The sequence below is a fragment of the Sus scrofa genome, chromosome 8, assembly GCF_000003025.6.
Source record: "Sus scrofa isolate TJ Tabasco breed Duroc chromosome 8, Sscrofa11.1, whole genome shotgun sequence".
In the NCBI taxonomy this organism is placed as follows: domain Eukaryota; kingdom Metazoa; phylum Chordata; class Mammalia; order Artiodactyla; family Suidae; genus Sus; species Sus scrofa.
In genome coordinates this window covers 44,550,142-44,575,948 of record NC_010450.4, presented here as the reverse complement: position 1 = coordinate 44,575,948, position 25,807 = coordinate 44,550,142, and the positions used below count along the sequence as shown (strand labels likewise).

At 37.8% G+C, this 25,807-nt stretch overlaps 1 protein-coding gene across 6 annotated transcripts in view; it reads right to left on the bottom strand.

The window, feature by feature from the left end:
- GUCY1B3 (guanylate cyclase 1, soluble, beta 3) overlaps window positions 1-25,807 on the bottom strand; it is a 60,327-nt gene that overhangs the window by 28,742 nt on the left and 5,778 nt on the right. For 3 of the 6 annotated variants that reach the window (XM_021100491.1, NM_001018032.1, XM_021100492.1), the window contains 2 exon segments: window positions 15,295-15,395; window positions 13,172-13,290 (listed from right to left, as the gene is read on the bottom strand). The exons of 2 other annotated variants lie outside the window; for them this stretch is intronic. In XM_021100491.1, the coding sequence (XP_020956150.1) occupies window positions 13,172-13,264 (93 nt within the window). In that variant the 5' untranslated portion in view covers window positions 13,265-13,290; window positions 15,295-15,395. 6 annotated transcript variants of the gene reach the window in all.

Below are 25,807 nucleotides of genomic sequence, written 5' to 3'. Positions count from 1 at the left end.
GAGTAAGACATCATGCTCAACTTCTCCCACAAACACATCAAAAGAACACATCTACATGCAGAAAAATTTGCACAGAATATCTACTGAATATGGGCAGAAGAATATAAACCTCCAAAAAGGGCAACATACCATTCACATAACTGGGTAGAACAAAAGAGAAAAAGAGAGAGAGGAAAAAAAGGTATCGGGATGGGATTAGCATTCCTGAGAGGGATCTGTGAAAGAGAAAAGGAACCCACAGCCTGGAGCCACCTAACTGATCAGCCAAGATGGAGGGACCTCAATGTCACCAAGAAAAGTACAGCAGCTGGACTGAGGAGGGGAAAGGAGAGTAAGAGCTGCACAGATCATCTGTACCACCTACCAGGACACCACAACCTGAGACACTCAGGTGGGAGCTAAGTGCTGTGACTCAGGCTATGAAGGTCAGTTCTAGGAATAAGACTAGGATTGGCTGTGCAGAGACAGCCTGGGAGCTAGGGAGAAGTGTGCCATAGGCCGGGAAGCAGAATGCCACAGCTGAGGGAACCCAGGAGGGGGTCTGGGACTGCAGGAGAAGCAAGGTGCCATTGTTGGGGAGGGAAAGAGGAGGAGGGGCACACCACCATAGGCATCTCTTTCCCTACACACCTGCAGATTCTTGGATGGAGGGGCGCCTCTGGCCCAGGCTACAGTTGGCAAGAGGCCACTTGCTCAGGCTACTGGACACCAGGCACTTCTTGTGAGGGCTATGGGTGTCTGGGCACCTCTTGTGTGGGCTAAGGGCAGCAGGGCGCTAAGCACGATTTGGTGCCTCTTGTATGATCTACAGGCATCAGGGACAAACCACAGCAGTCATCTCAGAAACCAGAGGGAGGTGTGGCCTGCAACCACTAGGGATCTGTGAACAGGCTCCACCTGTGGCCCCAGTCACCACAGAGGTCAGCAAAAAAGAGGGCACCACAACCAAGCACCACCTGTTGTTGCTCTCACTTCCCTGGGAACACACCTGCCCTGCTGCTGCCACTGCCAAACGCTCCAGGCAGTGCTCACATGCCTGAGTGCTGTCACTTCCCAGGACCCTGCAACTAAGAGAAGCCTGTGCAGCACATCCTGCATGGGCTAAGTGGGATAGGGTGCTTCTTGTGTGGTATACAGGTGGCGAGAGCAAACCACTGCAATTATCTCTGACTCGAGATGTGGGTGTGGCCAACCATCACTAGGGGTCTGTGAACAGGCACCACTTGCAGCCCCACAAGGAGGAGGCCACTGTGACCAAACAGCACCTGTTGTTGCTCTCACTCACTTGGGAACTAACACACCCTGCCACTGCCACTGCCAAATGCCTTGGGCACCATCTAAATCAGCCTGAGGCTCATTACCGTTTCCCAGGGCCCTGTAACCAGGAGTAGTCTGTGCCACCTTCCTGCAGGTCCTTGCTACTGTCAAGGGCCCATCAACCAGGCACTGACCACTAGCCCTACCCATTGCCTCCTTCTCCCTGGAAACACACTCAGCACCATGGGGATAACCGCCCGCTCACACCAAAGAAAGAGATAGCAAATATCCAAACTCCCATGCCAAAAATGAATTGTAACCCTCCGCAAAATACAAAGGGGAGCTCTTGCATAGAAACAGCTCTCAAAGACTACAGTTTGGTTTCTCCGAACTCACAGAAAGAGAAAAATATAAGCAAGATGAAGAAGCTCAGGAACTATTCCCAGTTAAAAGAATAAGAGAATTCGCCTAAAGCAAAACAATGAAACAGACCTCTGCAGTCTAATAGACACCAAGTTCAAAAGGGAGATAATGAAAATACTGAAGGAATTAAGGGTGAATATGAAGGAATTAAGAGCAAATATAAATAGTAATGCATATTACTTTAGGAAGGAACTAGAAAACCTAAGGAGGAGCCCAAAAAATTAGAAAATTCATTTGCAGAGATGCAAACTGAGCAAAAGACACCAAAGAGCATAATGAATAATGCAGAGGAACAAATTAGTGACTTGGAAGATACAATAAAGGAAATCACCCAATCAGGACAGCAGACAAAACCAAATGAAAAAACATGAAAGCAACATAAAAGCTCTATGGGATAATATAAAGCATGCTGATCTATGCATAATAGGACTTCCAGAAGGAAAAGAAAAAGAAAAGGGGATTGAAAATATATTTGAAGAAATTATGGCTGAAAATTTTCCAAATCTAAAGAAAACAGATGTCAGGATATAGGAAGAACAGAAGGCCCCCAAAAAGTTAAACCCAAACAGGCCCACACCAAGACATATTATAATAAAAATGGCAAAAGTTAAAAATAAAAAGAGGATTCTAGAGGCAGCAAGAGAAACACAAAGCATTAATTATAAGGGAACCCCCATAAGGCTATCAGATGACTTCTCTACAGAAACACTACAGGCCAGAAGAGAGTGGCAAGATATACTGAAAGTTCTAAAAGGGAAAATTTTCAGCCTAGAATACTCTACCCAACAAGAATATCTTTTAAAATAGAAGAAGAAATTAAGAATTTCTCCAACAAACAAAAGCTAACAGAGTACAGCAATAGTAAATCCATTCTAAAAGAAATACTGAAAGGGCTTCTCTAAATAAAAAAGAAGTAAGAAGAAACAGGATGAAGGAAATCACAGTTGGAAAGCAATCACTTAAATAAGTCAGAATACAAATCTAAAAGGAAAAACAAACAAACAAAAAAAACAACCCTACTATACTACTGTAAAAGTGATGATAAACACAAGGAACAGTAAAAGAACAAACATGAAAAAAAAATTAAGGTGTTAAAAAAGGACTTCAAAATCATAGAATGTGGGGAAGGTAAGTAAGAAAATCTAGACTTATTTTTTTTTTAATTTTAGAATGTGTTTGAGCCTATATGACTATCAGGCTAAAGCAAGCAGATCTAGAAAGGGGTTAACATACTTAAAAAACAGGGGAAACACAAATCAAAACCAAACATACATTCACAAAAACTAAAAAGAGGAGTTCCCGTTGTGACGCAGTGGTTAACGAATCTGACTAAGAACCATGAGGTTGCAGGTTCGATCCCTGGCCTCGCTCAGTGGCTTAAGGATCTGGTGTTGCCATAAGCTGTGGTGTAGGTTGCAGACGTGGCTCAGATCCCACATTGCTGTGGCTCTGGCGTAGGCCTTTGGCTATGGCTCTGATTAGACTGATTAGACCCCTAGCCTGGGAACTCCATATGCCATGGGTGTGGCCCTAAGAAAAGCAAAAAGACAAAAAAAAAAAAAAAAAAACAACAACAAAAAAAAAGAAAAGTACACAAGCATAAAATAAATGGATATCATCCAACCAAAAAAAGAAAGGAACAAATGAGAAAAACTTTCCTTGAAAAAGACATATGTACCCACATGTTCACTGACACACTATTCACCATAGCCAAGAGATGGAACAACCTAAATGTCCAATGACAGATGAATGAATTAAGAAGATGTGGTATATATACACAATGGAATACTACTCAGCCATTAAAAAAAGAACAAAATAATGCCATTTGCAGCAACATGGGTGGAACTAGAGATTCTCATACTCATAAGTGAAGTAAGTCAGAAAGAGAAAGACAAATAACATATGATATCACATATCTGGAATCTAATATATGGCACAAAGGAACCTTTTCACAGAAAGGAAACTCATGGACATAGAGAACAGACTTGTGGTTGCCAAGGGGAAGAAGGAGGGAGTGGGATGGACCGGGAATCTGGGGTTACTAGATGCAAATTATTGCATTTGGAATGGATAAGCAATGAGATCCTGCAGTATAGCACTGGGAACTATATCTAGTCACTCGTGATGGAGCATGATGGAGGATAATGTGAGAAAAAGGATGTATATATGTATGTGTGCCTGGGTCACTTTGTTGTTACAGTAGAAAAGCGACAGAACACTGTAAAACAACTCTAAAAAAAAGAAAAATCACTAAAAAAAGAGTCATTTTGGAATTTGAAGATGAAGAATGTAAACAAGCAAGATGTAGATAAAGTGGAAAATTCAACCCTATGTAAATGGGAAGTGTCAAGGTCAGGTGAATAGCATGAGGTCGAGCAAGTAAAAGTCAATTTTAGCCATACTTTGGTGCCTTTTCTTTTTAAAGATACTCCTTGAGAAAAAGTCTTCCCACTGAAAAGATACAGAAAATCTTTTTTAGAAGAAATAAGGTAAGGCCTTATTTAGAAAGAAACTGTACCAGAGTCACTAAAATTATTTATATGGTAATATTTAAAAAACTGTTTGTAGTTATTTTTACCATCCTCTCCAGAGAAGTTTTAATTAAAGAAAAAAAAAAAGCAAATAGTCATAGAATTACCTGTGCAAAATATTTCACTTATTATACTGCTTTTAAATTCCTGTTTTAAGAAGTCTCAGTAATATGCTACATTTGGCAATCACTATTTTTTAAAATTGTGAAAATATATATGTTATATATACCATTAATATTCTAAAACATGTACCTTCCTTTAAAAGTTCTAACTTGTCTACTTTAAAATTATAGATGTCAACTAAGGAATGTAGCTTGCCACCTAGTTCTACAAGAATGCAGCCACCATAGTCACTGACATCCAGGAAAGAATTCAGTATGAAAATCAAGAATGAAGGAGAACTGTTAGAACAGCCCTCAGATATTTAGCTATTTTCAGGAGACATTTTTTTATGAACCTGGATCCTTGCATCTTTCCATGCTTAGAAAAGCACTAAAACCATGAATTAGGCTATCTGTGACTAGCAGCAGCCTTCTACCAAGATGTGTGCTGACTGCAGGTACCCCTTTACCAAAATCACTTATGTGCTGGCCTCCACCCTTTACATCTTTGGAATCATTTCTCAGAGTCATCTGAGAGGCTCTCTCCCTGGCTATAGTCCTCTGTAAGCTACTGAATAAATTGAACTAACATCTTATGTTCTTCCCACCCTCCCCCTCAGGTAGACATGGGTTATAGAAATTGGCATTTCAGATGTGGAGAAAAGTTCCTTTTGAAATTCAAAAGTTGCATATAAAATGAACAGTAAATTTTTAGAAAGAAATATTATAAATAATTTAGGGAAGTATTAGAATGTCACAGCTGTTCGGGAAAATCCTCATATTTCCCAAAATAACACTTTGCACAAACATTTAAGAATTTTAGATCAGTCATCAATCCCAGATTGCTCCTGGCAGGCTAGCCAAAGTACAGTGTTGTGCTTTAGAAGCCAAGACCTGGAACCAACACGAATTGAAGAAAATCCCACTGCAGGCTGAATAGAGGCCCTGGTAGAGGACTCTTGTGTATACAAATTGAAAAAAAATCATTATATACATAAAAAAAAGAAAATGAGTTAAACTGCCATGGGACCCAAATTAGTGGAAGAAGCCGGTGTTTCCAGCAAACTATGGCAGCATATTTGTCTGCTTATTCACTTGAGATTCCTAAGCAGACTCAAAACTAAAATTCTGCCTGGTCTCTAAGATTGCATGTGTCTCCTCTCTTTTTCAATAGTAAACCTGACAGCCTCCCATGTGCCTTTGGGTTTCATTTTACCTCTGTAAAATTACCGGGAAGGTTAAAAAATATATAACATAGTAATAACATAATACCACTGAAAACAAATTGCTAGCCCTGCTATGGACTGACTTGGGTTCATATACACCTTATCTTTTCAAACACAGACCACTCAAAGCTCTTGATTCATCCATAAATATGTGTACACCTGTATACACACTTACTAACACAGACATATAAAATGGAAGAAAAAATAACACATAGAGTGCTGTACAAATTATCCACTGCTGCATGTCAAAGCACCCCAAACTTATTGGCTTAACACAGTAATATTATTTTTCATGGTTCTGCGGGTTGCCCTCCCCTTTGGGGAGGAAGTTCTCATGTTGGAGTGGGACGGAGTCATCACAAAGCTCCACCAGGCTGGTGTACCAAGACGCTCCCCCAGTGGCTGAGAGTATGGCCAGCACTGCTGGCTAAGAGCTTCCCACAGCCTCTCCTGAGGTGAAATTCCTAGAGGAAACATCTCAAGTTCAAGTGCTCCAAGATACTCAGGTGGAAACTTCAAGAGTCCTAATGAACTAGCCTCAAAGTCCCAGGAATTTACTTCTCTCATGCTCTACGGGTCAAATAATCACCCAGATCTAAGGGCAGGAGAACTCCACACCTTGATGAGTAGGTGAGGGGGTAAAATCATACTGCAGAACAGTCATGTGAGATGGGAGATATTAGTGCAGTAATTTGGGGGAAAGACAATTTGCAACAATGCAATAATGCATTAGGACATCAGAAAGTGAAGGTGAGCATGGATTAGGGTGGGGATACTATCAGATTGGATATTCCTTATCAGCTGCATTTATTTTATTTTATTTTATTTTATTTTATTTTATTTTATTTTATTTTATTTTATTTTATTTTATTTTATTTTATTTTATTTTATTTTTTTAGGGCAGGCCACACCTGCAGCACATGGAAGTTGCCAGGCTAGGGGTCAAATCAGAGTTACAGCTGCTGGCCTACACCTGATCCTTAATCCACTGAGGCCAGAGACGGAACCCAGGTCCTCATGGATCCTAGTCGGGTTCATTACCAATGAGCCCCTATGGGAACTCCTCAGCTGTATTTTTTATGGAGCCTTCAAATCCTACATTCTCTGCACTGTTTTAATCAATATAACAGAAGTGTCAGATAGAAATGTACTACAGCAGCAGCATAAAAGAACATTTTATTACTAATTTAAGATTAGGAAAGTGGCAAAATAGAGGAAAAAATTCTTTTTTTTTTCCTTTGTATTTTTAAGGCCTCACCTGTGACATATGGAGGTTCCCAGGCTAGGGGGTCTAATGGGAGCTATAGCTGCTGGCCTACACAAGTCACAGCAATGTCAGATCTGAGCCACATCTGCTACCTACAGCACAGCTCCCAGGCAATGCCAGATCCTTAACCCACTGAGAGGGGCCAGGGACCGAACCCACATCCTCTTGGATACTAGTCGAGTTCATTACCAGTGAGCCACAATGGGAACTCCAAGAAAAAAATTCTTGCTGAAATACAGTCTTATCTTTAAGACAATAAATCCAGATAAAATGTGTAAAATCCAAAAATCTAAATCAAAATGTCTTCCTGTTTGTATTTATCTCTCTCTTTTTTCTTTCTTTCTCTCTCTCTCTCTCTTTTTTTTTTTTTAGGACTGCACCTGTGGCATATGGAACTTCCTCAGCCAGAGGCTGAATCGGAGCTGCAGCTGTCAGCCTACACCACAGCCATGGCAACACCAGATCTGAGCCTCACCTGCCACCTATGCCACAGCTTCCAGAAACACCAGATTCTTAAGCCACTGAGCAAGGCCAGGGATCAAACCCTCATCCTCATGGATACTAGTCAGGTTTGTAACCTGCTGAGCCACAATGGGAACTCCCGTGTTTATCTCTTTTTGATAAATCATGTTTTTGATTACTAAATCAGCAAAAGTTTAGTAATAAATGGCAAGGATTATCTACTTTTATCAATAGTCCACAAATTGATGGCTTCATAGGATATTTAAGAAAAATGTATTTCAAACTGTGTAATACTAGAGAAACGTTGTGTTTCAAAAAATTTCCTCTAAAAATGTGTCTTATTTTATTCTTTTATCCATTTAGGATTTTTACCTTTTTTTTGTAAAAATCTCAAGGTAGATTAAAAATAAGTGTGATGTAAAAAAAATTTTTTTAAATCGACTCTGAAAACACAAGAGAGATTGGATAGGCAGGGCTTGGAATTTGATATTGGCAGCAAATCATTTCAAAAGAGGATTGTCCATTCTTTAAGCTGTTTAAATTGTTAAATTGTTTGAATTCACTAATCAAAGGAAATGACAAAATCCATGGGAGAAACAAATATTTTTCTGGAACTAAACTACAGATCCTATCTACACAGCATCTCCTTGAGTATAATATTTCTATGAAGGAACAGAGGTTATTATCTGGACAAAACAGCCTGGGCCAAATAAAAAAGAAATACATATAACTCAGAATTAACTAACTCTTTCAAAGATTCTTTACTGATTGCCTGCTATCATGCTGTGCCTGGTACTCAGAAAACTTTTTAAAATTATCTTAAGGCAAGAAAATAATGTATATTTAGTAAGCAATCATTCTTAATAATGTATCCAACTGAGAGGCTGGGAGAGACAACTCCAAGGAAGCCATCCTTGGGAGGATGGCCAGTTGTCTAAGGTGCTCAACCTAGGGTATGGCGGTGGTCTTACACGCCACGATTTCAGTAGCTATTTTATTGTTGCTTGAGAGCTTCACATGAAAACATTATGATCAACATTAAAAAAGTTTCAATAGATACAATTAATTAACAGTAATTTGCCACACCCACATGAAAAGGAAATTGGTCTAATGTGTGCATGTTCTTCTGTGTTTCAACCTACAATCCATCTCTAAATAAAATTAAATAGCCCACTCAGAATGGATTTTTTTTATCCTTCATGAAATGATGAATCTTTCTTTCATGATTAAAATTTAGTTTAATGATTTTCATAGCAGTAAATTTGAAAGAACAGTGAGTTGTCAGTTCAAAAGAATTAATCTTGAGCTACTGGGGTATTTATTTCCTATTTGTGTACAAACAGCAAAACCTCATTTAAAAAATGTTCATATTTGTGTACAAACAGCAAAACCTCATTTAAAAAATGTTCATCCGTTCCTAAATATGCAGACTTTATCTGTAACGATACCATTGTTAGGAGATTATACATGATCTCTGGCTTCATGAAGTTTACATTCCAGCCCTCAAGCAGGAAAAGATCTACAGTGTGAGAACTACTGTGGTGGGGAAATTGAACATATTCTGAAAACACAAGAAACATCAATTCTGTGACTCAGACATGGTAGAGACTGGAGAGCAGAGTGGAGCCTTCCTTGAAGAAGTCATTTGACCAGCAGGATGAACAGAGCTGATGTGGATGAAAAGGAGAAGAAACAGTGTTCCCAACAATGGAAACAACAGGTGCAAAAGCTCTGAGGATAAAGAGAGCAAGATAAAAAAAAAAAAAATCTAAAAAAGTTCTATTTTGCTCGATCAGGAGAAAGAGTGGAGATAGTTGAGGCTGTAAGTAGTTTCAATTATTTTTATTACTTTTTACATTTCTGATGAGCAATTGGGAATCACTGGAGAGTTTAAGCAAGTAAATGATAGGATGCTTTCAGAAAAAAATGATTAGTTATAGAATGGAGATGAGATGGAGGAGTTATGAAGAGAGAAATTGGGGAAAATTTTTCTTTCTGTAGATAATGGTAGACTGCCCCACAGAAGTGTAGGGGAAATGAAGAAAAGTGGTAGAATTCTGAAAATTCATTATTTAGGAAATAGACTCTAAGGATTGAGTTATGTTAAAATCAGGTGATAAAAGATGAAAAAAAATCTTAATCTTTATTGAAGGGTTGAAGTATACCATAAGGAGTATTTTTAAAATGTAGGCTAGTATCTTAAAACAATTTATGAAAATCAGTTGCTTTATTTTATAGTCACTTAAAGTCCATTTATTTGTAATTTGCCTAATCACAACATAAATATCTACTTTTAAGAAAATTAGTATTTTAATAATTCAATTTGCCATTAGGATATGCCATTTCAAAACTGGAGGAAAAAAAGAACTCAATCAAAAATATATAATCCTGATGAAAACTTTAAGGTATTCTAACTTTCCAGTTTCCTATAGTTCACACTCACACTGAAAAAACATAAAATGAAACCATACATAATTTAAAGATATATTAAACAAAACTGCCTAATGGCTTAGAACTCTTTATTTCATTTACTTTTTGGCTGTGTCAGTGACATGCAAAAGTTCCTGGGGTAGGGTTCAAACCCCTGCCATAGCAGTGATAGGAGCCACAGCAATGACAACACCTGAACTGTGGTACAGGTCACAGACAAAGCTCAGATCCCACCTAATCCTTAACCTGCTGAGCCACCAGGGAACTCTGGTTTAGAACCATTTAAAATAATGATGTCTAATGAAAATAAAAGACAGGGGTTCCCGTCATGGCTCAGTGGTTAACGAATCCGACTAGGAACCATGAGGTTTTGGGTTCGATCCCTGGCCTCCTCGCTCAGTGGGTTAAGGATCTGGCGTTACCATGAGCTGTGGTGTACATTGCAGACGCGGCTGGGATCCTGAGTTGCTGTGGCTCTGGCGTAGGCCAGTGGCTACAGCTCCGTTTAGACCCCTAGCCTGGGAACCTCCATATGCTGTGGAAGCGGCCCAAGAAATGGCAAAAAGACAAAGGAAAGGAAAGGAAAGGAAAGGAAAGGAAAGGAAAGGAAAGGAAAGGAAAGGAAAGAAAAGAAAAGAAAAGAAAAGAAGTCATTAAAGCAAATCACAAATATTGGTCCTATATGTAATCTTAAATGTTCCAGTAGCCACAGTAAAAAAGGAAAAGTAAACAGGTGAAATTAATGTTAATCACATATTTTATACAACTCAATATTTCCAAAATATCACCACTTTTACATGTAATCAATATAAAATACACAGGAGCCGGGAGTTCCCATCATGGCTCAGTGGTCACGAACCTGACTAGCATCCATGAGGACACAGGTTTGATACCTGGCCTCACTCAGTGGGTTAAGGATCCAGCATTGCCATGAACTGTGGTACAAGTCACAGACAAAGCTCGGATCCCACGTTGCTGTTGCTGTAGTGTAAGGCCAGCAGCTCTAGCTCTAGCCTGGGAACTTACATATGCTGAGGGTGCGGCCCTAAAAAGACCAAAAAAAAAAAAAAAATACACAGGAGCCACTTTGCATTCTTGATGAAACCCGATGTGTTTTACATGAAGGCCACCTTGTTTCAGATGTTGTGCAGTCACGTGGAGACCATCCTACTGGGCAGCGCAGCCCTAGAACCCAGAAAATTACACCTTGGTACTCTGCCATCACAAACTCGGCAGACGATCACAATGAGTAAAGGGTAAAAAAAAAACCAAAAACTCAATCTGCATAGTTGTTTTCTGATATAGGTGTGGTCATTGAAAGAGAAAGTTAAAATTAAGAGAGAAAAATTGCAATTGAAACTTAAGTGAACAGGTGACAGGAGTCAACAGAAGCATTAAAAATGGAAAAGTATTCAGACACCCAAATCCCAAAATACCTGTAAATCTCAAACTTTAATCCATTTAACACAATTCATTTAAATACAGCCTATTAAAGGTTAATTTAAATATCTCCTGGCAACTACTTCATTTGGAAATGGCAGCTTTTTTGGACACCAGTAGTTTGGTAAATCCATGGCAGGCACTGCAAACCAGTTTCCATCCTGATTTAATGCTGTTTTAAGTTTATAAGAAAAATGTCACTATGTAAACAACAGACATTTTGATTAAACACCAAAGTTCTTATTTTGGCTGTTAAATCAATAATGCAGCTGGATTGAAAGTAGTTTACATTCCCTCCAAACTGGGCTCCAGTTCAGCTAGTATTGTACTGACATCATTTTCCAGCAAGATCTGGCTGCTTTCAGTGGCCAGTTTAGAAATATCCTTTACAAGCAACACATAATGTTCAATGTTAACACTTTTGAAGAAGAAGGTTTCACAAATGCCTGTGCTTAAAATAGGACAGTGGATCCAGAAATAGTCTCCCATCTAATGTGTCATTTACTAGTTAAAATTTTATACATATATATATAATAAGACAAAGGCCTTCGGCTACATTATTTATCTCTGACTTTATCTGAGACTGACTGGAAGATTTCCTATTTTCCTTCCCAGACTAGATTAACTAATACGTAACTTGGAGCAATGATGCTCATATTTGTTTTGGTGGCAGGTGCTTTCTTCACAAGGAGCTTCAGGTAGAACATCGTAGCTACTGATATACTATTTAATTACTCTATACAAACTCAGAATAACTTACATATAGAAAATAAACTTACATATAGAAAATAAATCATATACATAAAACTACCAGAGTTCCCACTGTGGCTACATAGGATCAGCAGCGTCTTGGGAGCACTGGGATGCAGGTTCAATGCCTGACTGGCACAATGAGTTAAATATCCGGCATTGCCCCAGCTGTGGCTTAGGTCACAACTGCCTCTCGGATCTGATTCCTGGATGGGGACTCCATATGCCTTGGGGCAGCCAAAACAAAAAACGAAAAAACCTACAACTACCAGCACTAAGAACCATTTTTTTAAAAAGGCAGCTGAGGGAATTCCCGTCATGGCTCAGGGATTAACGAACCTAACTAGCATCCGTGAGGACTCGGGTTCCATCCCTGGCCTCGCTCAGTGGGTTAAGGATCCAGCGTTGCCGTGAGCTGTGGTGTAGGTCGAAGACGTGGCTCAGATTCAGTGTTGCTGTGGTGTAGGCCTGCGGCTACAACTTCAATTGGACCCCTAGCCTAGGAACCTCCATATGCCTCAGGTGTGGCCCTAAAAAGACAAAAAGACAAAGAGACAAAAAAAAAAAAGAAAAGAAAAAAAAAGCTGTTGAACCTATCTAGTCTCTTGGAAAAGACCATGATGAGTACAAGAAAAAAAATGTATATGCATACATATACTTATGTATACTTATGTACACTTATGTACTTATGTACTTATGTATGAAATTGCACAACACTGTAAATCAACAATACTTTAATAAAATTTTTTTAAATAAAATAAAATAGAAATAGAGCCACAGGCCTAGAAAACAAACTTATGGTTACCAAGGTGAGGGGAAGGAAGGATAAATTAGCAATCTTCTTTCTGTAGTATCAGAAATACAGATATATTCCTAAGGGAATAACTGCTGCCTTGATGTTTAGTTGTTACCAGTGTATGTATGAAACACAAGAAGATAATACAATTAAAGTTATCAGTATTTTGCTTTGCAAAAATAAAAAAATTAATTAAAAATAAATTTAAAAATTTTTAAAAGGTAGTTGAATAGATCACAACAGGCCATGTTGAGTTTTTGAGAGAACATTAGTTTACAATTGCCATACTCAGCATCAGTAACCAGAAATTAAAGAAAATATATGAAAGAAAAATGCTAAAATGTATTCAAGATCATCCAATAACTATTATTTTGTGTGAATTAGGAAAAAAAATGTCACTACAATTCCATTTCAGCAGCTAGACGCTCATCCTATGTTTGAGAATCAAAAACTCAAAAGTTTTAGCTACAGGATCGCAAATTGCTTACCTGTAGAAATTCTCTGACATTCGATCCCAGGACGCGCAGGATTGTGTCATAACCAGATTCTTGACAAAAGACAAAAAACATCTTCCCAAACATTTGGAGGATTTCTCCAGCATTGAGATCTATTTTATTGATTTGAGGGAAAATGACAGAAATAAAATATATTAGAGGTAGAAAATTGTTAGTGGGAAGGATGAAAATAAGTGCAAAATAAACCAATGTTAATAGCCTCAATTTCTGTGCAGAGTGAACACACATCAGAGGAAAAAACATCTAGCCAGGAAAATACAATGAGATCTGAGAACAAAGCATGACGTGTTAACAGTATTAAGTTTGTACTTAAGCAAGGCTATTAGTTTCTTGGATTCTGTGACTAACTTTTGAGCTCTTCTAAACATATATTTGAGGTAAAACTTATCTGTTCTGAAAAATAAGAAAGATCTTGAAAATCATCAAGAAGGCACATGATATTTTGGTACAAAATGATTTTTATTTATATAAATATGCATATTTAATTACTTGGTTGCATATAGTATGTACCCTAAGATCCTACTTTTTTCTTAAGGTTTCACAAAATTAAAAAAAAGTTCTGTAATGTTAATTTTAATCAGCATCTTGTCCAATGTAGATATGCAACAATTTATTTATTCAATGCCTACTTGCTCAAATGTATGCTTTTCAGATTTTTAGTAATATAAATAACTCTGAAATGAAAACACATAAATCCCAATGTAAATGAATCTAATCATTTCTTTAAGGAAATTTTCTAAAGTATTTGAACATTTTTTAAAAGATTTTGACTGATTATGCAAAATTATTCTCCAAAAAAGCTATCTTATTTTACCATTAGATTTTAAATATGTATGATTTCCCCTTTAACTCTACCCCTTTTTTTTTCCTTTCAGGGCCATACCTGCAGTATATGGACGTTCCCAGGCCAGGGGTTGAATTGGAGCTGTAACCGCCAGCCTACCCAGATCCTAGCTGCATCTGTGACCTTCACCACAGCTTTTGGCAATGCTGGATCCTTAACTCACTGAGTGAGATCGAACCAATGTTGTTATGGATACTAGCTGGGTTCTTAACTCAGTGAGCCACAACGGGAACTCCCATAGCTCTACCCTTGACTACACTAGATATTTAATTTTTTAATTGACAAATTTCTTTAAAAATTATTTCATATTTGTGTCAATTTTGATTACTAATAAGGCTGGGCATTTTTCTTATTAGTAATTTATCGTATTTTCTGGTAATTCTTGTATTCTGCAAAAGGTAGTATTTGCTTTTCTAGCTATCTTTGATAAAGCTAAAAAGCTTCTATTTGATCCAAACTACCCTAGCTACAAATTAAATACTATGAGAATAAGAGATATTACTTTGAGAATTACTTTATTCCCAGGAAGTTTTTTTTTTTTTTTTTTTTTTTTTTGGCAGGGAGGGGGAACTTTGCTTTCTTTGCATGAGTTTTGTCTAATATATATCTGTGTTTCTTGTTTCTTTTACCAAAACTAACAAATCTTATGATTACAAAATCGATTTTGAGGAGTTCCCTTCGTGGCTCAGAGGTAAGAAACCCGACTAGTATCCAATGAGGATTGGGTTTGATCCCTGGCCTTGATCAGTGAGTTAAAAAGCCAGCATTGCTGTGAGCTGTGGAGTCAGTTGCAGACATGGCTAGGACCCTGCATTGCTGTGGCCAGCAGCTATAGCTCCAATTCGACTCTAGCCTGGGAACTTCCATATGACGCACTTGTGGCTCTAGGAAAGAAAAAAAAAAAAAAAAAAGAAAGGAGATTTGGAGATAATATTTTCTGCATTCTGGAAATTGTAATTAATGCACTGTTGACACTGCAAAATTATTATTACATTGTGAACTTACTAAATTAATTATCAATATTTTTTCCTTCCTTGGCACATGGCTTTTTGTAGGGAGGGGCAAAGAACTCTTCTATTCTCTGGAGAGTTTGTAAAAAGAACAAGAAGACTCAGTGTAGCCTGACCCTAACATTACGTGTGACTGTCCCTCCCCACCAGGGTTGTTCAGTGCACAACCTGCACAACTACACAATGTGACCTTGACATCTATGTGTAGCTTATGCAAAGAAGGAAAATCACATTCAACTTACTGAGGACTTTGCTTGCAGCAGCAACCAAATCATAAGTTTTAGAATCATCATATATTATTCGGACAAGAAACTGTCCTTCTTCATCTAACTGTGCCTCTTTTCTAGAAAACAAAAACAAGACAGATGGGGGAGAAGTTAAAATAAAAGAAGAGGTACTATAGCTATAATGATCATATAAAAAAATCTTATATCTGAAACAGAATTTGCTTGTGTCAAATGTGTTTCAATCAATGACATGTACCTAAAAGTTGAGTGATTAAGATCTTATTTCACTTCCCCCTTCCAAAATTAAAAAAAAATGATATATTTAAGTATATTTTAGCAAGCCTAACATTTCTATAATGTACTAATGCCCAGTACAATACCTGGTATTAAATATAATCAAGAAATAACTTTTGGTTAAAAAGCAAATATTTGTTGAGTCCCTTTATGAATTAGGCACTGTTCCAGGCACTATGGATATGGCCTTTAGGAAGATAAAATACCAACCTCTTGCAACAAATGTATTCTAGGAGGGCAGACAGAAGAGGCATAAAACTAAGTTTAGATAAATAGATGGACAGATAGATAGATAGATCCTCCATAGGTAGTTTGAAAAAAAGTAAAAGTGGGGGGGTGTTGGGAAACTCAAGTACAACAGCCAGAGGCATCACTAAGAATCTGGCAACTGAGTCAAGTCTGAAGCAGCTGTGCAGACAGAGCCCTAAGCAGCCTGGGGAGGTGTGTTCCTGGCCAACGGATGAGCCTGTGCAAAGCGCTGGCAGAAACAGCTTAGAATGTTGGAGGAAGAGCAGAGGCGACATGACTGGAAGAGAGGCCGGGCAGAGTAGCCGTAAGAGGACGGATAGGAGGTAACCTTGGATCCGGATGACTCTGGTGTTTACTTGTAAGAGATGGAGGGTCCTGGAGGTTGTAACAGGGGCAGTGAGTTGAGCCAATATCCATTAGCAGACAAGTCCTGCGGCTGTGCTGAGAATGGACAAAATCCATATAGGACAAAGGGAGGACAGGGAGGATGGATAGTTCTTACAAATACCCTGTGTTCTTCAAGGCAGACTATTTATTTGCCTGCAGTTATGCATAACAGTGCATGGGAGTGGAGGCACATGGGGCTTGGGGGGCGGGGAGAGGTAGTGGTTAAGGAACATGATTTTGGCAGGCATGGAGATCTGAATTTCAGAGTCCAGGATTTCCTAGCTAAATGAACTTGGACAAAGCATATAAAACATTTGAGCACTAAAACCTCTCTCTTCTAAAATGGGAGCAATAATATAACCCACCTTCCACAGCTGTAGAAAGATAAAGAGTGCAAAAATATGTTCTAAGCTGTTGAAACATTATATGTATTACTGACACTGTAGCACTTCCCATGTCCATATACTTTTTAAAAAAATCAAAGAGCTATGTATAAGCTGTGAAACACTCCTTTTGGCTGAATGTACACAGCTGTTCAATGAAAGGAATAAACCTTCAAAACTTTGATTTTTTTTTTTAAATACCAAAAGTCAGTGAACTATCCCCAAATTATGAAGATAGAATTAAAAACCCTGGATAAATGACTTTGAATAAATGCTACTGTGTATCTTACAATTCTAACATCTAATTGTATAAAAATATAAAGTATAGGAAATGAAAAACTAAAAAAAAATCATCTGCTATTCTGAAATAGCCACGGCTGATATTATATTCAAGTTCCTTACACTTGAACATACTTGTATACATAACACGCACCAGATCATACTGCTTTAAAACCTCCTTTTTGACTTACTATTTGATGGACATCTTTTAATGTCAGTAAATATATTTCTATACTTTGACTACATAAAATTGCATTGGTTAGGAGTATTGAAGTTTTAGTAGATATTAAATTGCTTTTATTTTTTTCGCAAGTCCAAACAGAATGTTGAGGTGAGTATCTTTCTAACTAATCTTTATATTTCTCTATAAAAACAGAACAAATTCCTAGAAATAGAATTGCTGATTTTCAGGATATGGAGAGCCTAAATTTTCTCATTTTGCCACTAGCATTTCTTTATCAAATAGCACTGGTCTACAGATTGGAATTTTGAAGTCTCTGATTTATGGCATTCTAATAAAATATAAACAAGCATTAATTAAATAGATAATAAAGTACAAATTAACTCATGCTCTCACTGTACCCTGTTCTTCCAACTAGGATAAGTCAAATGACACAGATTTTGCAATAAACTCAGTTTTTCAGAAATAGTCACCAATCCACAGGATCCATCAAACAGAATGCAAAGTTCTTCTGCATAAAATAGCGAAATGGCCATTTCCCTAGAAATCCCCTAACCATGAGTCAATGCTTTCCCTCTTTTCTTTCTCTTGCTTTCAGAAAATAAGTGTCTTTATCTTTTAAGCTTTACTTCCTGAAATGAACAGCCCAACACTCTCCCTGGAGGAAGGCTGAAATATAAATTAGTAGTACATGAAAGGAAATGATCATCTTCTCTTAAAAATTTCACACTGAATTCCAATGAATTATTCAAAATACTTAAAATTCCTTATTTATATTTGTCTTAGAAATATTTGGGAACTTTGAGTCACCATTTAATCCCCCACCCCACCCCCAGGGGAGGAGTTTTGCGGCAAATAATTAAATACCTATTATGCTCCAAGCAATTTTTTGAGCTTTTAATATATCAATGAAGATAACAGATAAAGATCTCTGCTCTCACAGAACTTACATTTTAGCTGGTAGAAATGAAAAAAAGCATATAATATTATGTTTATCTATGACAGTGTTTACTTTATATATGCAAATTTAATAATTTATTACAAGGTGAATGATGCTACCAAAGAAAGGAGCTCATGATAAAGGAAAGAGAAGGGGGCATGGGAGGAGGTGGCAGGAAACAAGGGTAAATGCAATGACCTTGAGAGGCTTCCTGAAGAAGTTCCACCTGAGCAAAGACTCTAGGAGGCCAAATTTATGTCTGAGATCTAATCTCTCTGGACCACTTCACCTTTTTATGTAACCCATTCTTCAGATTGTTCCCTTTCCAGGGTAAAAGGTAACTAGAGATACTACAAACACTTTATTGATAGCTGGGCAGGAGAATTTACAATGCAAAGGCAGAAATATCCAAAAAATGAATTTCCAACAATATGGTCATTGAAGGCAGTATACATTTTGAGTTAATACAGCTTTCCTGATGTCTCTCAATTCTCAACACTGCTTTTCTTTTAACGTCAAGATTTGTTCAGACTCAACACTGTCAAATCAAGACCGTCCAGGAGCTAGGACCTGGGACCCTTTGCTACAATGCTTGTTGCTGAACGAATGTCTCCTCCAGCAACAAAATACAAAGAAACTATAAAAGACTGAAAATAACTGCAGGTATGAGCAGTTGGGGCAAATTATGGGCAAGAAGATACAATAAAACCTAAAAACCCAACCGTCACTTTTGAAGAGCCAAGAGCAAAAGCAAGGTACTAGGCACGGCCCTTGCACACACCACCACCAATGGGTGGGCATACCACCTAAGCTACCCCTCTGGCCAGATCCCTGGACCCACCCCTACTCTCACGCCATGTAAGGAACAAGCTCACCTCCCTCTGCACCCCCAGCCCCACATCCACCCCAGCCAGTGAGTAAGGAGAGGAACCTGTTTGTTTTCACTATCCCCTGCTGCAGCAGGGTCCCCAGGAAAGCCTTGCTTCTTTCCCGTCTGGCATCTTATCGATTTCCATTGATTAAGAAGGCCAAGAGCCCAGGATGGTAACAGAATGTTTTGACCTCCAGAGACTATGTATGTGATAATAACAATCTCTCAGATATACCTGTTCTTAGAAGCTCAAAAGGCCTCCCCTCTGACATTACATGCTTTCCTCTTTCCTTAGTTTTAAAATGTTCTTTCACCAGCTACCTGAAATTATAGAGGGTGAACAACAAATGTAAGAAAAGCTGGGAAGTAAACTAATACTCAGATTACATAAACAACATATGTAATGCAGGTACTATTACCTAATAATTCTCCATCCCTCACTTTCTCATCCCATAACTTTCAAGTTTCTTTTTCTTAAAGACAAAGGATGAATCATTATATCGATATAACATTTCTAACAGTATTTTATTTTTTTTAATTTATTATTTTATTGAAGTGTAATTGACTTACAGTGTTGTGTTAGACCCACAGACCTAGAAAACAAACTTATGCTTACTAAACAGGGATGGAGGAAGAATAAATTAGGAGCTTGGGCTGAACAGATACACACTATTATATATAAAATAGATAACCAACAATGACCTATTGTATGGCACAGGGAATTAAACTCAATATTTTATAATAACCTACAGGGAAAAGAATCTGAAAATTAATATATATATATATATGTGTATATATATCTGTGTGTATATATATGTATATATACACCTATGTGTGTGTATATATGTATATATGTGTATATATATAAAACTGAATTTTTCAATGCATTTGATTTATTTTCTTTTTTGTTTTTAATTGGTTTATTAACTAAGATGTTATTACCGAATAATTTTTGAAGGTTCTCTACTGACTTTGTTTTTTTTAATTTTCAATTATAGTTGATTTACAATGTTCTGGCAACTACTGCTGTACAACAAAATGATCCAGTTATACACACATATATATATACATTCTTTTTCTCATAATATCTTCCATCATGTTCCATCACAAGTGACTGGATATATTTCCCTGTGCTATACAGCAGGACCTCATTGCTTATCCACTCCAAATGCAATAGTTTGCATCTACGAACCCCAAACTCCCAGTCCCTCCCACTCCTTCCCCCTGCCCCTTGGCAACCACAAGTCTATTCTCTATGTCCATGAGTTTGTTTCTGTTTTGTTGATAGGTTCATTTGTGCCATATTTTAGATTCCACATATAAGTGATAACATATGGTATTTGTCTTTATCTTTCCGATGTACTTCACTTAGTGTGAAAATCTGGTTGTATCCATGTTCCTGCAAATGGCATTATTTCATTCTTTTTATGGCTGAATAGTATTCCATTGTGTGTATGTACCACATCTTCTTAATCCATTCATCTGTCGATGGACATTTCAGTTGTTTCTTGGTTATTGAGAATAGTGATACAGTGAATATAGGAGTTATGTATCCTTTTGAATTGTAGTTTTGTCCAGATATATGCCTAAGAGTGGGATTGCTGGATCATACGATAGATCTATATTTAGTTTTCTGAAGAACCTCCATAGTGTTTTCCATAGTGGTTATACCAACTTGTACTCCCCCACCAATGGTGTAGGAGGGTTCCCTTTTCTCCACACCCTCTCCAGCATTTGTTATTTGTAGCCTTATTAATGACAGCCGTTCTGACTTGTGTGAGGTGGTACCTCATTGCAGTTTTGATTTGCATTTTTCTAATAATTAGTGATGTGGAGCATTTTTTTCATGTGCCTGCTGCCCATTCATATGTCTTCTTTGGAGAAATGTCTACTTAGGCCTTCTGCCCATTTTTCAACTGGGTTTTTTTGTTGTTGTTGTTGTTAAGTTGTATGAATTGTTTGTATATTTTGGAGATTAAGCCCTCATCAGTTGCAATGTTTACATGTCTTTTTGCTTTTGTTTGTGGTTTCCTTCACTGTGAAAAAGCTTATAAGTTTGGATTAGGTCTCATTTGTTTATTTTTGTTTTTATTTCTATTGCCTTGGGAGACTGTCCTAAGAAAATATTTACATGGTTGACATCAGAGAATGTTTTGAGGTATCTTATGTTTAGGTCTTTAAGCAATTTTGAGTTTTAAATTGGCCTAAGTGAGGTTGGACAAGGTAAAGAGGCACATTCTTTGACTACCAAGTAAACCCAGATGTAAAGGTACTGACTTGGTTTCATTCTCATCATATGTCAGAGGTCCCTGGTGGTCTAGTGGCTGGGATTCAGTGCTTTCCCGTCACAATTCAGTCTTTTCTTGCAGAGTGTGGAAAAGAAGCAACCAGGCTAACTCCAAGTACAGTTGCCCCAGTTCTCTCACAGGAAGAACCGAGTAACAGCAGCATTCACCTGGAGCCATGTTGGCCAAGAACCAGTCTAGGGAAGGGCTTACAACAGTGCTTTCCATACTCAATGCCCCAAATGCCTAACTGGCAATAGTCAAAACTTGAAGAAGACAGAGGAGCAGGCACCAGGGGAGGACAAGGAAATCGCAGTGGAATAAGAGGGGGGAGGGTTCCATTCAGCATAAAAATACTTAATTTGCTAAGTATTAATTAAGTTGCTCTTAATGTGTTGATTAGCTGATAGAGTTTATTACTTCACAGCCAAAAACAAACAATTTCTATCTCCTCTAAGAATTTTAAAAATAAAGTCCTAACTTTGACCTGGAGACAAAACAACAAATATATTTGTAGCCATAATTAGTGCTTAAAATTTCACTATGAATATATAATGTTTTCCTCAGTAGCAATTCATTTCCTACTTACTTTCAGAGATGTCTATTTGTTGGAATTTAAACTGATCATTTATTTACACTGATTACCTGCCTGCAAAAGGGTTAGTAGGTATTGTTATTAAGGTGGAGTTTTGTGGGTTTTGTTTTGGTTTTTTTAATCACCAGTGCAGGTGCCTGGAATGCACCAGTGCAGGTGCATGTTTTGAAAGAAATGAATTAATTAATTAAATATATTTCCTCCACGCAGTTCCAACTCCCTACCAAAAATCAAATAATCAGACATTACTGGCAAAGTCCATAGTTTGTTTTCTTTTTTTTTTTTTTGAATTTTTTCATTAAAGTATAGTTGATTTACAGTATTCTGTCAAATTCTGCTGTACAGCAAAGTGACCCAATCATACATATGTGTACATTCTTTTTCTCATATTATCTTCCATCAAGTTTTATCACAAGTGATTGGATATAGTTCCCTGTGCTATACAACAGGAACTCATTGCTTATTCATTCTAAATGTCTGTTTTCAAACTTAGGAATTATTAACTTTTTTTTTCTTTTGTCTTCTTAGGGCCACACTAGCGGCATATTGGAGGTTCCCAGGCTAGGGGTCTAATCAGAGCTGTCGCTGCCAGCCTACACCAGAGCCACAGCAAAACCAGATTCGAGCCAATCTGCGACCTACATCACAGCTCACAGCAATGCTGGATCCTTAACCCACTGATCGAGGCCAGGGATTGAACCTACAATCTCATGGTTCCTAGTCGGATTTGTTCCCACTGCACCATGAGGGGAACTTCGCTAATTATTTTTTAAACAGGAAAAAAGTTGTCAGAAATATCCATTCAGTATTTCTCATAACTGCATACTTAAGACAATATCCCCCTTAACTACAAAATATGACTTACAGAATCTGAATTCCTATTCTGACAATGAATTCCAGTTACTACACGCCCTTTAAGTAATTTTAGTCTATTTACAAAGAATACTGGCTTCTAGGTAAAGAAACTTCCCAGGGAGGTATGAAAATGGGTGTTCTAAGATCAGAAAGCCTGAATAGAGGCATCGTGAAAATGACATCTCAGATTACGGTCTGGCCTCAGGCAGAAAAGATCATCATACATCAAACAATCAACCTGACCAGTGACTGCTCCCAGGGGTGCTGATCCTGTAAAAACCATGACCATAGCTCATGCTATATTAAAAGACGGTATGTAGATGTCATCTTGATGATAAATCCTAGGATGGTCCATTCAGTGAGATGTAAGGACATCGCAAAGGCTGGGTTGTGTCCAACCATTATTTAAATTAAAACCTCCCAGAGTTCCTACTGTGGCACTGTAGGTTAAGACTCCAACTGCAGCAGCTGAGGTCACTGTGGAGGTGTGGGTTCAAGCCCTGGCCCACTGCAGTGGATTAAAGGATCAGTATTGCTACAGCTGTGGTATAGGCTTGCAGCTGTGGCTCAGATTCAGTCCCTGGCTCAGGAACTTCCATATGACAATTCCAATAATGAATTCCCTCAATCCTGTGTAGACTTCATCTTTGACTTACCTGGCGAGCACACTGGCTCACAGCATTTCTAAAACAGGCCTTGAGGCTGGGGTGCTGAGAGCAAGGGGGACACATGGACTGAAAGGTACTGAAAGGTACCATGTTTGAGTATGGACCCCAAAGAATCTCAATAGAGGAACAATTTAATATTTCATGACTCAACAATTAGTGGCAAACAGATCAGAATACAAAATACCAACCAAAGGAACAGCAACAAAAAGAACAATAAATACATCAGAATGTTCACCCTTTACCTGGAGTAGAAACCTCTAATCCCAGTATCCATTTAGAAAAAAAGGTGCTCCATTTTGCTAGACATTGAGACATTGAGATTCTGTTTCCTCGAATTTTTTCTCTTTAATGAACAAAGAGGCAAAACAGCAAATAGAAAAGCCTCAAGTCATCCCAGCAGGTGTCAACCTCTGAGCCAGCCAGTTCTATAGATTTCTTTAAGTGTATTTTCCTTTTGATGTCTGCACAATATCGACTCTGAACTATCACTTCCCAACACACTGAAGAGAAACATTTGCTAAAGTTTCTCATTCTGGAGAGAAGTGAGAATCGAAAGGACACTTTGTTGTGAAGAGGACCAATGTCTAGTCAACAGTCAATGCTTGCTGAAAGCAGGTCTGGGATGAAGGAAGGAGGATACACGGGTTTTCTGATTTCTCCTCTGGAGCTTGTTTCAATGTACAAAGCTCCTTCTCTGACACTAATTAAGTAATAAGTGTCTACGGTTTTTTTTTTAATTCTCAAAGATGACCAAATGCAAGGAAAACAAAGATCCAGCTTGATGGAAGTATGAAGCATGATGAAGTATCACTTCAGACCATCGAAGAAAAGCCCTGAGATAAGGCCGTGAGCTGGCTTCTCATGTGGGTGCCCAGCTGCTCATCACACAGCCCAGGTCATGGGTTAGCCCTGTGCTTGAAGCCCCCTGGAGGGTAAAGTGAAGGCCTTGTCCCTGGACATCTAGTTCCACCAGCACAGGTGGCTTCAAAGGTTAGAGAGTCTGTCAACTAACTCTGCCTCCCTCTCTTTCAGGCTAACTGTCAAGTCTTTCTATGGAAAAAGGTTCCTGATCTAGTTTACCTATTTTAAAAAATCTATGTATTCATTTGTTTATTTGTACTGAGCAAGTTTCTGGGTATGAAAATTAATATGGTTTCATTTTTGTACGTATAATACATTAGCTCCTTAAGATTAGCTTCTCTCTTAAAAGGAGAAGTAAACTTGGCATCAGAAGAGCACAGTTGGATGTGAAAAAGAATATATATATGAAGTTATATAAATGGTTTATATATATACACACACACATATATAACTAAATCACTGTCATACACGTGAAACTAACACAACATTGTAAATCAACTATACTTCGATTAAAAAAATACATAGAAAAAAAGAGCAGAGTTGGAGTTCTGCCTCTTCAATTGCCTGATATAATTCCTTAGGATATCATTTAAACTGTTGAGGACCCAACTTTTCATTAAAGGAAAAAGCACTGAGTTCACTTATATGTGGAAACCCAAATGGACAAACTCAGAGAAAGAGAGCACAGTGGTGGTTACTACGGGTTGGGAGGTGGGGGAAACAGGAAGATGTTGCTCAAAGGGTACCGATAACCACTTATAAGAGTCACAAGTTCTGTGGTCTAATCAATGGCATGGTGATTATAGCTAATACTGCATCACATATGTAAATGTTGCTGAGAGAGTAGGTCTTCAATGTTCTCGACACCCACACACACATACACACAAATTAGGTAACTGAAGGGATGGAGGTGGGAGCTAATTATATCATGGAAATCATTTTGCAATTTACAAATGTATCTAACACATCGTACATTCTAACATACACAATGTTATGTGCCAATTATATCTCAATAAAGATGGAAAAAATTGTGCTAGAAAGGCCTTTCCTATTTCAAATGGATGTTGTGGCATTCATGAAAAATTAGAGAGGCAAGAACCTGGGAAATTTTAAATAGCTTTTATAACAAAAATTACTGCTAATATTTTAAAACCTATTTGAACAAGAACACAGCAAGGTGTAGAAATTTAATTCCATAGCCTCATGAACATGGAAATCTGATAAAACAGCAAAATCTTGTACATTATTTGGTTTTAAATTGTTTTGATAAAATGAATATTAAGAGCATATGGAAGCAATCTAAGTGTCAAGTGACAGAGGAATGGATAAGGAAGATGTGATACATATATATGATAGAATATAACTCAGCCATCAAAAGAATGAAATAATGCTCTTTGTAGCTACACGGATGGACCTGAAAGGTATTATGCTAAGTGAAATAAGTCAGGCGGAGAAAGGCAAATACTGTATGTTATCACTTATACATGGAATCTAAAAAATAAAGCAAACTAATGAATATTTTTTAAAACAGTCTATGCTGCATTTTCAAATAACAAAGAGGGATTAGTGGAGGGGAGACTAGAAGAACACAATGTAAGATTGATTCCAAAGTAGAACTTGAGCAGAAAAACAGCATCATAAGAGTAAGTCTGCCCATACCCTGTAGAACATAGAGGATTG